The 16590-nt window shown below is 48.1% G+C and overlaps 2 protein-coding genes across 3 annotated transcripts in view; one reads left to right on the forward strand and one right to left on the reverse strand.

Moving 5' to 3' along the window:
- Positions 1 to 1368: 1368 nt before the first annotated feature.
- On the reverse strand, positions 1369 to 14719 carry TOMM34 (translocase of outer mitochondrial membrane 34). The gene is made up of 7 exons (XM_064729844.1): positions 14588 to 14719; positions 14408 to 14507; positions 14117 to 14269; positions 4867 to 5027; positions 4456 to 4600; positions 3711 to 3837; positions 1369 to 2449 (listed from the first exon to the last, which is right to left on the reverse strand). Exons 1-7 carry the CDS (start codon positions 14709 to 14711, stop codon positions 2351 to 2353), a joined length of 909 nt encoding a protein of 302 aa, XP_064585914.1. The 5' UTR covers positions 14712 to 14719; the 3' UTR covers positions 1369 to 2350.
- The window catches only part of STK4 (serine/threonine kinase 4), a 46202-nt gene continuing 44318 nt past the window's right edge, over positions 14707 to 16590 (forward strand). The window contains exon 1 of one of the 2 annotated variants that reach the window (XM_064729843.1): positions 14707 to 14889. In XM_064729843.1, coding sequence (XP_064585913.1) covers positions 14858 to 14889 — 32 coding nt within the window. In that variant the 5' untranslated portion in view covers positions 14707 to 14857. The remainder of the gene's footprint in view (positions 14890 to 16590) is intronic. The other variant, XM_064729842.1, reaches the window with a different exon arrangement.

The following is a 16590-nucleotide window of genomic DNA, read 5'->3' on the forward strand; positions in this document are numbered from 1 at the left end:
CTGCTGTTGTTTAGCTTGGCTGCAGCCTTTTTTCAGGTGTAACAGGGCACTTCAGGTGTGCCTGTGACACCACCTACAGTGCCAGGTGTCTGTGCTGGGTGAGCCCTCCTTAAAACCAGAGGTGGGGCCCAGGAACACAGGGATAGCAGAATAGCCTCTGAAAGGATGTGAACAAGGACAAGAGGTTTTAAAATGATGATCAGAAAAGGTGAAGCTGGCACTTGGATCCCTGATGATACTGGAAATTATTCAGAGTAGCTCCCTGGCCGCAGTCCGAGGCTTTAGGGAGTTGAGGCAGCAATGCAAATGAGTCTGGAGCAGCTGCTGTGTCTGAGAGGGGCAGGGGAAGGTGAGTCCCTGTCACAAACCCCCTCTGTGTCCCTTTGCCCATCTGGGCAGTGTCAGCACAGACAGCAGCCCCTCAGCAGGAGCAGAAGTGACCCTGAGCTTGCAGTGGTGTCTCACTGCTGCTGTTGCTGGGGAAATCTTTGGTATCAGGCACAAACAAACCTGCTGTTTTGAGGGGAAAGGGATGGTGACCGGTGCTGCAATGAGCTGCTGTTGAACAGTGCAGGTGTCTGCCGCTCAGGGACCAGCAGGGCTGCCAAAAGGAGAGCTCTCAATTGAGTGAAGTCAGTCCTACTTCTGGACTCCTGGACTCCCTCCCTACTGCTTCTCTGCTGTGTGCTTCCCCTCCCTGGAATCCATCACAGCTGCCCCAACAGCCTGGGCAAGGGCTGGCTGTGGGATCAATGGAGCTGCCAGGCTTGGAAGCAGGAATTGAGTAAATGGAGCAATCTGTGCCCCTCAGGGAGGGCTTGTTCCAAGCCCTGGCACATTACAGCTGATGGAGTACAGCCCTGGGAACTGCAAAAAGCTGTTTAATGTCAGGCTAAGGTAAGAGGTCTTTGTCTTCAATGGCATTACAGGGATTGCTCTCAAAATTCAATTCAGTGAGGTACCTGCCTGAAACACTGCTGGGAGAGACAAGGTAGGAAACAAATATTTTTGAACCCTGACCAAGGGCTAGTTTCTCATTATCTTATTATACTGTATTATGAGATGGATCAGGTCTAGCATTGCCCAGAATTTTACTAGCTGAAGCAGAGGGCAAAGCTGAATAATGGTTGGAAACCCTGATGCAGTGCTGTGCTCTCCTTGCCATGCCTTTCCCAGCCCCAGTGTCCCTGGAGCTTTCAGGCTCTCTGAACTCTTAACTTTAATAGCAACTATGAGCTGAGGTCACTGTCTGAAAGAGCAAAGCCCTGTACAGTGCCTGAAGGCCTCTGACAAACGGAGGAGACAGGATGAAATGGTTAAGCATGTGTTTCCCTTCCCCTATTCCAGCCATCACAAAAAACACAGTCCTAGAGTGAAAATAAACATGGCTTTAATGAGAACAAGTTTTAACAGTTCACAAGTAACTCCAAGTATCTCTTTCTCTACCATTTAAAATCAGTGCCATCAATATCAGATCAGGAGAAATTTAAACATGCATTGAAGTAGTAAGCCAGACCTCAGCTGGGGTGTTACTGTGTATTTTCCTCCCTCTAACACCCCATAGCGACTGCTCCAAAAGGCACAGAGGAGCTAAAGTGGTTTTTTTTTTGTTGTTTTTGTTTTTATCTTTACAAAAAACACAAGACAAAAAAAACCTTTGCAAAATTCCCAAGCACCCAGAATCTGAAAGAATAGTGCACAGTGTAACAAGGCAGGCTGAACTTGCTGCTGTTCTCTTAAATGTGCAGAATAATTCAAGAAAGCTGCTACTGTAAACATCTGCCCAGCCACACAAAGCAGCAGAACCCAGCTGAGGGCCAGCAGGCATCAGGGGGGAGAGGGAACAAGCTTGGCCCTGTGCAGTAACTGTGCCCCTGCCACAAGAAGGGTATGTGGTGCTCTGGCAACTACAGCAGTTCTTGCAGCCACTTTCTTTCAGTAATAGCAGCACAAATGCAGCAAAACTGTCACCTGAATAAGAACTAAAACCCCTCTGCTTGTAGCTCTTCAGACAGAACAGCCACTCCTGTGCATCTCAGCCAACATGTAAAGAGTCCCTGAGGCCAATATAGTTAGAGGCAAGTTGACTTCAACCAGGAAAATGAACCTAAATGCCTCTTGGGGAGGGGCACTAAAGCTATGCATGATCACAGAGCCAGCTGAATAGAGTTTGATACAGATTATGTCTTAGCAATCACTGTGCTGGTACAGAACCTCTCAGATCTCAGCAGCACTGGAAAATAGATAGATTTAACACCAATCCTGCATTGACTGGTCCCTGTATCAACAGCAGAAGGAAAAAGCTTTTCTCTGCAGTGGAAAAGAAAGCTTTCCTGGTTGCTTGGTTACCCTAGGCTCTGTTCAGTTCTTGCAGTAATCTCAGTGCAGCTGTGTTCTTTGGTTCAGTTTTCAACAAGCTCTTGATGTCAGCAATACTTGATTTGTAATCCTAGAAAGAGAATATTTTATATTTTTATTTCATTAATAATTTATTTAATATATATTTTATTTCATTAATATGAAATCCTAGAAAGTGAAGGGCTGTTGAATTTGCAGGCAACTCCGACATGGGAAGAGATGAGAATCTTGACTCCATGTTTCAGAAGGCTGATCGATTATTTTATGATATATGTTACATTAAAAGAAAATTATATATCAAAACTATACTAAAAGAAGAAAGGATTTCATCAGAAGGCTAGCAAGGAATAAAAAGGAATGGAATAATAAAATCTTGTGACTGACCAGAGAGTCTGAGGCAGCCAGACTGTGATTCGCCATTAATTAAAAACAACCACATGAGACCAATCACAGATGCACCTGTTGCATTCCAGAGCAGCAGATAACCATTGTTTACATTTCATTTCTGAGGCCTCTCAGCTTCTCTCAGGAGAAAAATCCCATTGAAAGGATTTTTCATAAAATATGTCCGTGACAGAAGGGGTAGTGCATTAAAAAAGTCTAAGGCAGAACTACTGCCCAGCAACAGAGGCAAGGACAGCACAGTCAAGCCTGTGACTCCCTCTCTGGGACTGTTCAAGCACTGACATTGATGTAGCTATTCTAAAACATGCTCAAAGTAGGGCTGAGAAGATAATTTCATCACTGAAGTGCATTCTGACTCCAACACCAATGCAATGTGTACTCCAGTACTGACTCCTGCATTCCTCGTGAGACAAAAAGATAAAGCTCAACACAACCCTGGCCTCTGTGGGGACAAGGGACAGGATCTGTGGGAATGGCCTGAAGTTGTGTCAGGGGAGGTTTGGGTTGTGTATTAGGAAAAGGTTCTTCACCCAGAGGGTGGGTGGGCAGTGGAACAGGCTCCCCAGGGTTGTGGTCACAGCACCAAGCCCAAGAGAGCCCAAGAAGTGTTTGCACAATGCTCTAGGTCCCAGGGTATCATTGGTGGGGATGGTGCTGTGCAGGGTGAAGAGCTGGACTCGAGGGTCCCTGTGGGCCCCTTCTAACTCAGCATAGTCTGTGATTCTGTGAAAAGCAGCTGCCTTCAGCATCTCTAGAAATAGGACGTAATGCTGACAAACTCATGAGATTCAAAGAGCAAAGCGTGATGCCTGACTCTCAGTCCTTAAAGGTCTGATGGCAGAGGTTCTCTAGCACAGAAAAAAGCCCTAAAGGGCATCTCTGGCTCTGATCATGCACCAACAGCCATCTAGTCCTAGCCTAAAGCCCTGCAGAAACTCCTGACTTACCTTCAGCTCTTTAAGTGCTTGAGCACGCCTGTAGAGTGCCTTGACATTCTTAGGATCCAACTTGAGAGCTTCAGTGCAGTCCTGTGCTGCTTCCTTGTATTGCTTCAGACTCAGGTAACAGAGAGCTCTGCAACACATACACACACCTGCTCAGAGACCTTTGGCAGCATCCAGAGCCACAACAGAGCAGCTGCCAGGGCAGCACAGAGCTGGGCTCCAAAACCATCCTCATGTGTTGTGTCATTTATTCTGGAGCTCAAGAGTTTGTTTTATTGACAGGGAGGGAAAAAAAGGAAATGGTTTTTCAAAGAAACAAAAAGGAAGATGTTTAGAGCAACCTGCCCTAAAGACAAAGTGCACTTGGAGGATGCAGGTTCCTGCCTCTGCCAGTGCAGCACCTGCTCTGCCTGCTGCAACTGCCTTACAAGTACTTTGAGTGTTCAAGAACAGCAGTCTGAGGTGTGTAGGAGGGGACAGACCACTCAACATACCCAAGTCCTGTCAGACAAAGCAGTCAAGGGCGAAATGCCCTGGCAAGCCCAGAGGGCAGTGTCTCCAAGGGGTTCTGTAGTACCTGATCAAAGAATGTTACACTACAGGGGAGGCTGCACTTGGGGTGAACCTGAGGGGGTGGTTCTGTTTTATTCATTAGTTTGAGAGCAAATATTAAACAGTTCTGCCAGGAAGTGCCATGGTGGTTTTTATACAGGTCCAAGAAATAGTTGGGCAAAGAGCTGAACAGTACCTGTTGGTGTAAGTTGCACATTCCTTGTTGAGCTTTAAACTCTCAGTGTACTTCTCTACTGCTTTTTTATGGTTTCCTTTCTTCACTAATTCATTTCCTTCTTCCTTAAGCACTCTAGCTCTTTCCATGCCAGCTGCAGTGTTGTCTGGAAATGGTGTGAAAGGATACAGAACTCTATAAAACCAACAAGAATACCACAGCCTCACAGAAAACAAATATCCCCATACCAGAGGCAAGACACACAGACATCAAAGAAACCAGAATCAACGAAAAAGGCTGTGGCAGAACCAGGCCTGGGTTTCTCCAGGCCTCAGCCCTGGCTGCAGACACACCAAGCAGGTGTGGCAGCTGTCTTGTTCATCACCCTTGGGACTACAGGGCTCTCTGCCCAGCCCAAGGGCACGCTCCCACCTCCTTCTCCCCGTGGTGCAGCTGCAGGAGGCGTGTTTGCCCCAGAGGCCTGGGCAGAAGGAACGCTCCACCTCGTCTGGGCAGAAACAGGCACTGTGGGGATTGGTGGCAGCTTCTGACGCCAGTTCACACCATCCTTTTCCAGCAGGGCTTTAGTCATCCTGGAAGAGACAGCTCCCAGTCACCCTGGCTGGGCCACGCAGTACCAGCCAGGTCACTTTTAACCTGGCTTGTGCATTAAGAACAGCATCTCTCTGATTCCTTTGCATGCATCTCAGCTAGGTTTGTTCTACAGACAGGACATTTGCAAAAAGATTATCTTCACACCATCAGGGTTTGAGACAGAGTAGGTGAAGTGTCTGGGAGAGGTGAAGGGTCTGTGGAGCTAAAGCTGAAGGAGAGGCCGCGTTCCAGAGACAGCAAGGAGACAGAGAAAGAAAAACAGAAAAACCACGAGGTCAATCTGCCCCCGACTTAGGAATTCCTTCGATAAAGAAGAATTAGTGCTAAATGTCATGTGGAATGAATATGTATGAACTTAATTTGAAACTGTATGCATATGCATTTGGAAGGGGGGATAAAAAGGGGACTCGGAGTCTCCAGGGGCACGCATGCCCTTTTGGGGAGTCTTGCGTCCGGCGCGCGTCGTAATAAAAGCATACCGGGCTTTACAACTTTTACAAGTTGTGAGGTTTCTTCTTTTCTCCGCAAAACATTTTGGCGAGCCAAGGCAGGAGTTCTCTGTCCCCGCGGGGGCAGGGGGGATAGACGGACCTCCAAGGCGCGCCCCAGGATTTTTTCCTGGTGGGGCTCCGCTTGTCTCAACTTGCCACCTGCGAGGACAGACAACGACCCGCTGGCCTGCGGAGGAGAATACGGTATGTATGGGGCCCCAGGGGGGGAAGAACAAGGGAAGAACAAGGAAAGAACAAGGGAATTAATGACCCAGAGACGTCTGGGATCAGCCGATAGAGCGGCTGTATTAGAGACGGGGTTCGTTCCATCATCCTGATAGAGCAGGACGGCCAGCGGCTCCGGGGTAAGCTAGCTGCAGCTGATAGGGCGGCTGTATTAGAGACGGGGTTCGTCGCCTCGTCGTCCTGATAGAGCAGGACTGCCAGCGGCTCCGGGGTAAGCCGGGTGAACCCGTGTATGCGTGTATTAGAATTCAGATTCTGATAGGGCAGAGCTGAATTCGCGTATGTTTCTTCTGTTTGTGCGTGTGTGAGTGGTGTCCGGACACTGTGTTGCTGTATGGTTAATGTGTGTGGCCAGTGCACTGTGTTTGTGATCGTGCAGGTGATATGTGTATGGTGTATAAAAGAGAGTAAATCTACAGTGCCCTACAGTGCGGGGATGGGTCAGTACTCCCCGTGTTTGAAGCAGCCGAGTGAGGCCAGAGGCGCCGGCTGCAGCAGGCTGCGGGGGCAAGGAGAGAAGTGCCCGCGGAGAAGTGAGTGGAGGAATGTCAGTGATGGTATTTATCGTGTTTGAATGTAGTGATTTGTGTAGATTTGGTACATTTTAACCGTGAGTATGAGCTCAGAGAGTTCCTTTGCCTTGGATGTTTGGACTTGATCTCTAGACTGTGTGCTGTTATTTTGATTGTGTCCAAGAAAAATTGATTTGAGTAAATGCCGAATTATGGTGTGCTGTGTTGTGTTGAGAAAAGTGAGCACTTTGAGAAATATGCCCTTTCCCAGTGATTTTGTGTGGTGATTTTCTTCCGCTGCATTGTGGTAATTTGATTCTCAGACTGTATAGTGGTGTTTGTGGAGATTTTAAGATTTTGTTGCAACAAGAGTAGCATTTTACATAGGAGAGCTATAGTACGGTGATTTATGTTTAACTTCGATAAAGTGAGTTAAAGGAATTCCAAGAATTCTCCCCCTCACAGCAATTCAAGCCTTGGCTCTAGTGAATTTAAGATAAGGCGGGGGGGGGGAGGGGGGAGTGAGTGCGTGTGTCTGTGTCTGCAGGTATATCAGAGTTTTGGCTGTGACTAGCACAGCCTTTTTGCAAAGCAGCAAAACAAGTGTAAGTAGACACAGTGCTTAATTAGATTGTGCAAGAAGAGAACTAGAAAAGACTGATATTTTGTAAAACAGAGTTTATATAGAAGAGGTGAATGAGATGAATTAGTTAATGAGACTTATGAGATTTATGAGACTTCAGTTGGTACTGCAGTAAGTCTTTACTGGAAACAATCTGCTGTAGGGATTTAAGGTTCTCTGTAACAAACCGAATAGCCTGCCTTTGTGAGCAATTTCCGGGAGCCTTTGGTACATCAAGAGGCTAGCAGGCTGTGTGAGGTGACAGTGGCTGCGCCCTGGGCACAGGGACAGCTCTGGCTGCCCTGTCTCCCCAGGGAACACGGGAATGGCCTGTGGGCAAAAGCTGGATATGCAGGTATTATTGCAGTGCGGTGTTTATGAGAAACACTGGTATTGCTGTTTTGCTGTTCCAATAAGTGTCAGGGTACACGCCCCGAGTGTAAATTAAAGGTTTCTGGTCAAGCGGATTCAGAACCTAAGGTCTTAGAGCTTGTGTGTGGGAATCACATCTGATACCTGCCACCTGGAGCTGTGTGTATAGGAGGAAAACTGAGAAACTACTGTGAAGGTCTGTAAAAAGGTTCAAATGGAAGCGAGATAGGGCAAGGAGAAATAAATAATGAGAACTGACCAGAGCAAACAGGTTCCTAAATTAGCCCCTTTTGGGAGGGGCTCGCTGGGAGGAGGTTGCCAGTAAGAGCAGCTCAGAAAATAAAAAGATTTATAGTGCTTCATTGCTGTTAGTACTGTTTTATAATAGGAAGATAAATGGGATAGTTTTTGTATGCTGAAATGTCTTTTGTTTTAAGAAATCACCCAGAATGACAAAGAGACTGTGAGATCAGACCGCTCTCTGGTCTTGGCCCTTGAAAAGGAAAACAAGGCAAAGAGAAAGCAAATCAAACATGTTGTTCAGCGTGCAGCATAAGATAGCAACGTATGAAATCAGGCAAGGATTATCACGCTGAAATGCGAAGCAATCACAGTTCGCAAAATGAGTACATATGATTTGTAAAGGCTTCCTCCCAAGGTAAGGGAGGAGGGGTAAAGGTAACCTTCCCAAAAGGGAAGAATTTTTGTCAGCACAAGGGTTATGTGTTCAGTTTTAAATAAAGCTTTAGTACCTGTGGAGAATGTTTATGTTGTAGTGTGGGGAATGAACAACTGGCCAGTCTGAAAAGGCATAGTTTTGCAAACCTTTAAAGTAACATGTGTACTATGTGTACCTAAAAGCTTTTGTACAATTTGCTCAATTTGCTAAACATTCTCAAATGAGAAGGGTTACTCTGGAGGCAAATAATATAAAGATGTTAGGCTTAATATTAACAGACACTGAAATTAAGAAAGACATTAGTAAGGAGATATTAGAATAAGTAAATAAGTGTTTTCAAGGGTATGGGCCTCTGCTGCACCAGGGAGAGTGAAAGATACTCCACCATGGGATGCTCCCCCATCAAGCTTAATGAAAGAACACAACCAGTGAGAACTGAGTAGTACCCTCAAAAGGAAGGTAAGGAAGGAATCAGTCCAATAACTGGTAGTACTGGATTACGGGCTGGCAATAAGATAACACAGAATTTGTACCCTGTGGTAGCAAATCCATAGACCTTACTAACCTTGTTTAACACCTGAGCTAACCTGGTTCACTGTTTTAGGCCTAAGAGATGCCTTCTTTTGCCTCCCTATCCACGAAGCCAGCCAGAACATTTTTGCATTCAAACACAAGCTCACATAGTCCATGTGCCTGGAGGCTTCAAAATTCTCCACTCCGAGTGGAGAACAGCTTGCAAAGACCCAGAGTCCCGGGAAGCTCCACAAGAGGAAAGGAGGCTGTTGCAGTACATGGACGATCTTCTAGTAGCCACTCGGACGAGGGAAGCAAGGGAAGCCTGGACGGTAAGCCTTTTGAATTTCCTAGGACTCCAAGGATGCAGAGTCTCAAAGAAAAAGGCACAGGTAGTGAAACAGAAGGTAATCTACCTGGAGTAAGAAGTGAGTGCTGAGCAGCAGACTTTAAGGCAGGGAAGCCCTATGCCAAACCCTGAACCCCAGACAACGAAAGAACTCCAAACCTTCTTAGGCATGGCAGTGTAGTGCCAGCTGTGGGTTCATAATTGTGGACTGTTCTCCAGACCCTCTACGCTCTTATTGCCAATGGGAACTGAGATCTCCAGTGGACAAGAGACACCACACGGGCCTTTCGCCAGCTAGAGAGTCCCCTCATGTCGGCTCCAGCTTTGAAACTTCCAGATGTAAGTAAAGCATTCTTTCTATTTTTCCATGCAAGGAATTGCTCTGGGAATATTGGCTCAAGACTTGGGTCCATACCGGAGGGCAGTTGCTTACCTCTCTAAGCAACTAGATGCAACAGCCAAAGGATGGCCAGGTTGCCTCAGAGCTGTAGCAGCAGTTGTGCTGAACATTCAAGAGGCACACAAGTTTATCCTGGGACAAAAATGACTGTGCTAGTGTCCCACACAGTGTCTGTAGTACTGGAAGTAAAGGGTGGCCACTGGCTTTTCACCAGAGAGGTTTCTGAAATACCAGGCCATCATGGTAGAGCAAGATGATGGAGAGATAGTGGTGACTAATATTGTCAACCCAGCTTCTTTTCTCAGTGGAATCAAGGAGAAGCAGTACACCATGATTGCCTAGAGACCACTGAAGCTACCTACTCCAGCCGCCCAGACTTAAAGGACACTCCTCCGGACGATGCAGAGACCTGGTTCACTGACAAGAAAGCGACATTGCAAAGTTCACAGTGACTACCTGCAGAGAGGTAATAGAGTGTGGACCCTTACCAACAGGTACCTCTGCACAGGATGCTGAGATAAATGCATGGACCCATGCCTTAGAAACAGCAAAAGGCATTCAGAGTTGTGCATGCACATGGAGCCATCTGGAAGGAGAGGGGACTGCTGACCTCACAGGGAAAGAAGAGACAATCCAGCTGCTGGAAGCAGTTCGGCTACCTGAAAAAGCATATTAAGGCACACCAGAGAGTGAGCTTAAAATTGGAAGAAAGAAATGAGCTGGCGGATGGAGAGGCAAAGAAAGCAGCAAAGGGTGAGGTACAGATTTTCCTCGAAGGTAAGCCATAATACAATAATACTAATCAAAAGAGACGTACAACTGCAAGGGGTGGGCTACCATTGAAAGAGAGCTAGTAATCCCCTCCCATTTTCGTGGTTACTAGTGAAGGAAGGGCACTAGAAAACACACTAGGGCCTAATTACTTAAAGCCTTTTATAGAGTGTGGCTCCTTTCTCAAAATGACCGAGGCTGCGAGTGATACAGAGTGCACTGGAATGAAGTGTTGACTTTGAAGTAGTAATTCCCACAGGCTTTCTAGAACACACATCTGATTGAAAGAATCGTTGTATCATTGTCAGGAATCTATATGCCACTATCACTCAGGTGAGCTGATAATGTGATCCTTGCCTCCAGACTAACCTCAAAATACCCCCGGGCCAAAACTTAGTCAGACTGGGAGAGGCCATGGGCCTGTATAGCAGTGGCAAATCAACTTTTCAGAACTCCCAAGGAAAGGGGGGTATCAGTATTTACTGGTATTAATAGATACATTTTCAGGGTGGCCAGAAACATTCCCCACCAGAACTGTCAAAGCTCAAGAGGTGACCAGATCATTTTTACAAGAGATAATACCACGCTTCAGAGTTCCAGCCACAATATCCTCAGATAAAGAATCACCTTTCATTTCCAAAATAGTGCAACAGATTAGTAGCCATCTGGGCATAGATTAAGAACTTCACACCCCATACTGCCCCAATCAAGCGGCCAGGGGGAGAGAATGAATCATTTGATTAAGCAGCAAATCATAAGACTGGGGCAAGAAGCTCTTCCACTAGCACTATTGCAAATTCAAACTAAACCTTTTGAGCTAAAGGAATGCTGAATCCTTTTGGAATGCCTTATAGAAGACAATAGAATACAAGGGGAATGTCCAGAATGTCCACTTACATGGTGGCATTAAGCAAACAGCTCAGAGTAATTGAGAAACTTGTGGCTGGAACTCGGAGCAGGGAGTTGGATAGCCTGGGGTTGATGTATATGTTAAGTCTCTTACAGAGAAGACTTCGGAACCACAGTGGGAGAGACCACTGCAAGTACCTCTCACCACCTTCACTGCAATCAAAATCAAGGAGCAGAATGCTGGATCCATCACTCTCAGGTGAAGAAGGCCCAGAAGCCCCTTCAGGAGTGACACCAGGAGACAATGAACTGAGACTAAAACTTATTCGGGCAAAATGAGTATATTGCGGTCGGGAGTAGCTCATACTTTAGTGTACAGGATTGTTTTGTATGGAATTATAACTGAAGTTTTAGAACTAGAAAGTACCTCTACCCAAAGCAATGCTGAATAGCCTTGGTCCCTGGCATTTAATCAGTATACTGGATCCATAAGAAAACCTTCTGAGATAAAGAAGGTTTATATTAAACATATCTACTGTAGTAATCCACGAGAATCAAGTATGTGAGGAGTAAGAATAGCAAGAACAGGAGCTGTGAACACTTCAAGGAATCTGAAGCGAAGAAATCAAAGTAAAGTGCTTAGTCATCAATAGGATGGCTTATGAGAGACCAGATGTAATTAGTGTCTGAACCTCCCCTGGTGTATATGAACACCAGGAAGTCTGTGATAACCTAAGTGAATCAGACAGTTGGTGTAATTTCACCCTGATACAGCCTGTAGGCAATGAATTTAGGCTCTTCTCTCAAGATTTCCCCTCCATTATCTTCTGCCCTGAACACAGTCCACAGCTTGATCTTAGCTAAGGGCAAGGTGGGTGACCAGGAGAGACATTCCTGCTTGCCACACATCTGGGAAATCAGGTGCTTTGGAGGGAGAGAGAGAAGTTAGATTCCCTGAAGTCTCTACATTTCAGAACAAACATCTGTCTCAAGTATGACCTAAACCTCTGTCAGATACACTTGTGAAGTGTGTCTGAATTTGTAGTATGAGCCCAGCACATCCCTCTGGCAGGGAGGGATGATCATGGACAGAAAGCAGTTCCTGTTCCCCATAACAAACATCTAACTGGCATATTAGGGACAAGATTAAGAGTTTTAAATAGAATTGATTCAGAAATACTGATGAATAAACTGGCTGCTGCAGCAGGTAGCCTAACAAAATTGAAGCAGCCTTTATAGTAATCTCTACTGGCATTAGGAACTAGCCAGTGACAGATTTCAAAAGTACTGCCAAAGTAAAGAAGTATGAACAGGCCGGGGACCAAGACCACAAATTGATAGTAGAAGCACTTAGTATAGTTCAAGATAATGTGTCTTTAGCTTTCAGTTGTATACAAGCACAGTTATGGATACAAGCAACAGCAGCTCTGATCATATAGGAAAGGGGTGAAGGTAATTTTCCAGCTGAAATTCAGAAAATTGAATGAGATAATGCAATTGATTTTGAAAGGAAGTTTTAATCCTGGTGGATTATGGTGAATTTCACCTATGATCCTATTTCTAATGTGGCCACTGCCTTTGTGCTTACCATATGTAATGCCACTGTTTATGTTATCCATCCCATCATTGCCCTAAGATTAAACCATGAAGAAACAACACTCTATCCTTCAGAACATAGAGTGTGGGCACAAAAAGATGAATGAAAAGTGGCAGGTAGTAAACTTAGAATCCTGCATTACTAGAGAACAAATGGGATTCATTTGTGAAAGCAATACTGCTAATGCCCAGGATGTGTTTAGACACTGAACAGAGTATTTGTCACTTTGAAATTCATCCAGTCACTGACCAGAAAACTGTGCTCGTATATACTGGAAAAGGGTGTATGTTTGAGAACTGCTTGTGCTGCTGTACAAATTAATAGCAATGATGTTATTCTGTCTAGTAGAAACCATTCTAATCTCTGTATTTGTATTTGTAATTTTGTTAAGATTATTGGGTGTGATTTTTCGTATTTGGTACCAGTAACATCCCACCAGCTGATTACAGCCAATTACACAATGTATCACAGACTACCACCTACCCCTATCGGGGTGAACCTTACATTGGTAAAACAATTAATTAAGCACCAAGACCTATTAGAAGTCTTGAAAGAAATCCGAGAAAGTGGAAAGAAAACCTTAATTACTGTCCAACATGATACAAAGGAGATAACCAGGGTTCTACAAAGAATAAGGCAAGATATGACTCATCACTGGTGGGATGTGATCTTTGGATGGTCACCAACTGCGAATGGAGTCCTTAATAAGTTGTGTCACCCCATTGTAGTTTTACTAATATTAGTTGGGATAAGCTTAGGATTATCTATTACATTGTTAATTTGGAACTGGAGAATGCTACAACGAATAGCTGTACTAACCTCTTTGTCAAATGTACATGGTAAAGCGCTAAAAGACACTTATTGTCGTGGAAATTTTCCTTAAGTAAAAGAATTTACTTATTTCCTAGGAAAGGGGGGAATGAGACAGAGTAGGTGAAGTGTCTGGGAGAGGTGAAGGGTCTGTGGAGCTAAAGCTGAAGGAGAGGCCGCGTTCCAGAGACAGCAAGGAGACAGAGAAAGAAAAACAGAAAAACCACGAGGTCAATCTGCCCCCGACTTAGGAATTCCTTCGATAAAGAAGAATTAGTGCTAAATGTCATGTGGAATGAATATGTATGAACTTAATTTGAAACTGTATGCATATGCATTTGGAAGGGGGGATAAAAAGGGGACTCGGAGTCTCCAGGGGCACGCATGCCCTTTTGGGGAGTCTTGCGTCCGGCGCGCGTCGTAATAAAAGCATACCGGGCTTTACAACTTTTACAAGTTGTGAGGTTTCTTCTTTTCTCCGCAAAACAGGTTAAAAATACAACTAGACACGGGCTGAGGCTGCTCAGGTGAGCAAGAGCCATGCATTTCACTCCTTGGTCTGGCAAGCAGAGGGCACCAGAAAGAGAACAGGACTATAGCAGCCTGTAAACACAGAGAGCCTTAAAGGATAGAGCACTGAACTTTAGTTCACTATTTCCTTTAACCAGGCACTGAGCAAAGCAAAAAGAGTCCGACAGCAATCATCCCCAGACCTCGACCAGCACTTTGAAAGGCACTGCCAGGCAGAGGGAGCACAGCCAGGGCCCCGAGTGCCTGGTACCCAGCTTGGTCCTCCCAGGAATGAGCACGGTTGGAGCAGCAGCACCAGCTGCGGGCACCGGGCACCGTTCCTCACCTGTTGACTCCATCGTGCGCCGCCTGCACGGAGCAGTCCACCTGCAGCGCCGTCTTGTAGTCCACATAGGCCAGCGAGTACCTCTCCAGCGCCTCGTACGCCGCTGCCCGCCGCAGGAGGGGTTTGATCCCGAACGGGACCAGCTCCAGGGCGCTGCGGCGGAGCGGAGAGCGCCGTGAGCCAGCGCGCCCGGGGCCGCGCCGCGCTCCGCCCGCCCCGACCGCGCCGGGATCAGCGGCTGAGCGCTCCCCGCGGCCCCGCCGGCTGTCCCCGGCCCCGCCGCTCACTCACCTGGTACAGTCGGCCACGCAGAGGCTGCAGGCACCGTCCTTGAGGTAGCAGGCGGCGCGGTTGGCCAGCAGCACGCTGCGCTCCTCGGCGCTGGCATCCCCTGCGCGGGGCACACGCGATTCAGAAGGGTGCCCCCGCTCGCCCGCCCGCTCGCCCGCCCCGGGCCGTGCCCTACCCTACCTGCGGCTTCCAGCTGCGCCAGCGCCCGCGAGTAGAGCTCGGCGGCCGGGCCGTACTGCCCGCGGCGGAACTCCTCGTTGCCGGCCCGGCGCAGCGCACCGGGGGAGCCGGGGGACGCGGCCATCGCGCCGCCGCCGCGCCCGGGAAGCCGCGCCTCTGCCGCCGGAGCCGGGGCGGGCGCTCCCCGCTGGCATCCGGCGGCGGGCGGAAGCGGCGGCCGAGCGGTGCCATGGAGCAGTGAGGGACGGAGCGGCTCGCCGACAGACCGCCATGGAGACGGTGCAGCTGCGGAACCCGCGCCGGTAAGCGCGGGGTGTGTCCCTGCCGGGAGCGGGGATGCTCCGGCCCGTGTCACCCCCTTGCTGGCGGCGCGGGGCCGGGAGCGGGGCTGCGGGCGCGCCGAGCTCCGGCCCCTTCGGTTCTCCGGAGCCGCGGGGCCGTGGGCAGCAGCCCCTGGCACCGGGCAGGTCCCTGCTGGGACAGCCCCGCACTCAGATGCGGGAAAACGGCTGAAACCGGAACGCTGGGGAGACGGCACTGCCCGCGCTGCTGCGGGAGCTCCCGCCGGCTACCGCGGCTGTACGAGCCGTGCTGGCCCGTGCCGTGCGGTGACACTGCCCCGGTCACTTGTTCTCTCGCCGCGTCTCTCCTTGGGTGAGCTTTGTGCGGGTCTGGGCCCCCGGTGCCGTGTCCGGGAGCGGTGCCCAGCCCTGGCACTGCCGCCGTGCCCGAGCACACCGAGCATACCGGGCACACCGAGCATACCGGGCACACCGAGCATACCGGGTATACCGTGCACACTGGGCACACCGGGCATACTGGCACGCCGGGTATATCGAGCACATCGAGCACACTGGGCATACTGAGCACACCGGGCACACCACGCACACCGGGCACACCGAGCACACCGGCCGCACTGGACACACCGAGCACACTGTATACATCGGGCACACTGGGTACGCCAGGCACAGCGAGCACACCGGGCACACGGAGCACACCGGGCACACCGAGCCCGGACCCTCGGGGGTTTCGGGGCGACCCCTGCACCGAGCCGTGAGTCCGTGTCTCGGGCTGCGGGGCAGAGCTGGGATGAAGTGTCAGTGTCCGAATCCTATCAGTGCCTGGCAGCTGGGACCCGGGGACGCTCCGGCAGCGAACAAAGGAAGCGGCTGGCGCTGCTCCCCAGTGGCATCGGCCCCTTTGGTTAAACAGTGATGTATGTTCTGTTAAAAAACAAAACAAGCTTGGTTTTATTCTATAATTGCTTATGGGGCAGGCGATTAAGATTAGATCTGAATAACAACAGAGGTGAGATTGGGTTTGTGTTGCTGTTCCATCTGTGTGGTATAAACATCCAGGAGAAAGGCAGAGTGTGTCAGACAGCAGTGAGTGCACTCGGTGGAGCAGGACAATGCGAAGTAATTGGACTCCTGGTCTGTAGTAGAAATTATGCTGTTTGCTGCAAGCACAGTAGTTGTCTGATTATTGTGTTTGGGTATATGAAAAGTCTTTTTTTTTTTTTCCTTTTATGCTAGTAGAATTTAGGCCTCAACTTAAACAAGAAGGGTCTGCCTCTTGCATCACCACAAGAGCCCATTTTGGGCTCCTTAAAAATGGTCTTATGTGTTTTCTGGTTCATGTGTTACTTGCTTTTCCCCTTTTCCCACAGCTTCTTCCCTCTCCATTTTCACAGGGACAAGTAAATTCTGTTTAATGCTTATCTGAGCAGGGAAGCTAGCAGCTACTTTCAGTATTTCACCACTTCCTGAGTCTGCTTCTATATAATGTTTCCTCTGCTTCAGGAAGCCATTGTATGTGCTCCATGCGTGAGCTGCTCCTCCCTTGTGGCTTTTGTACATAAACATAATAGCCAGGGGTCAATGAATGGTTTTTCATTCTATTTCTGAAGAAATTGGGTAAAAAAGTTACATATTTAGTACAAAAATTAGTATTCCTGTGACCGGAGTCCTGATCTTTAGCAGCAGCTGTAAGAGCTTTCAGGA

Source organism: Zonotrichia leucophrys, chromosome 20, assembly GCF_028769735.1.
Source record: "Zonotrichia leucophrys gambelii isolate GWCS_2022_RI chromosome 20, RI_Zleu_2.0, whole genome shotgun sequence".
NCBI classification, from domain to species: Eukaryota; Metazoa; Chordata; class Aves; order Passeriformes; family Passerellidae; genus Zonotrichia; species Zonotrichia leucophrys.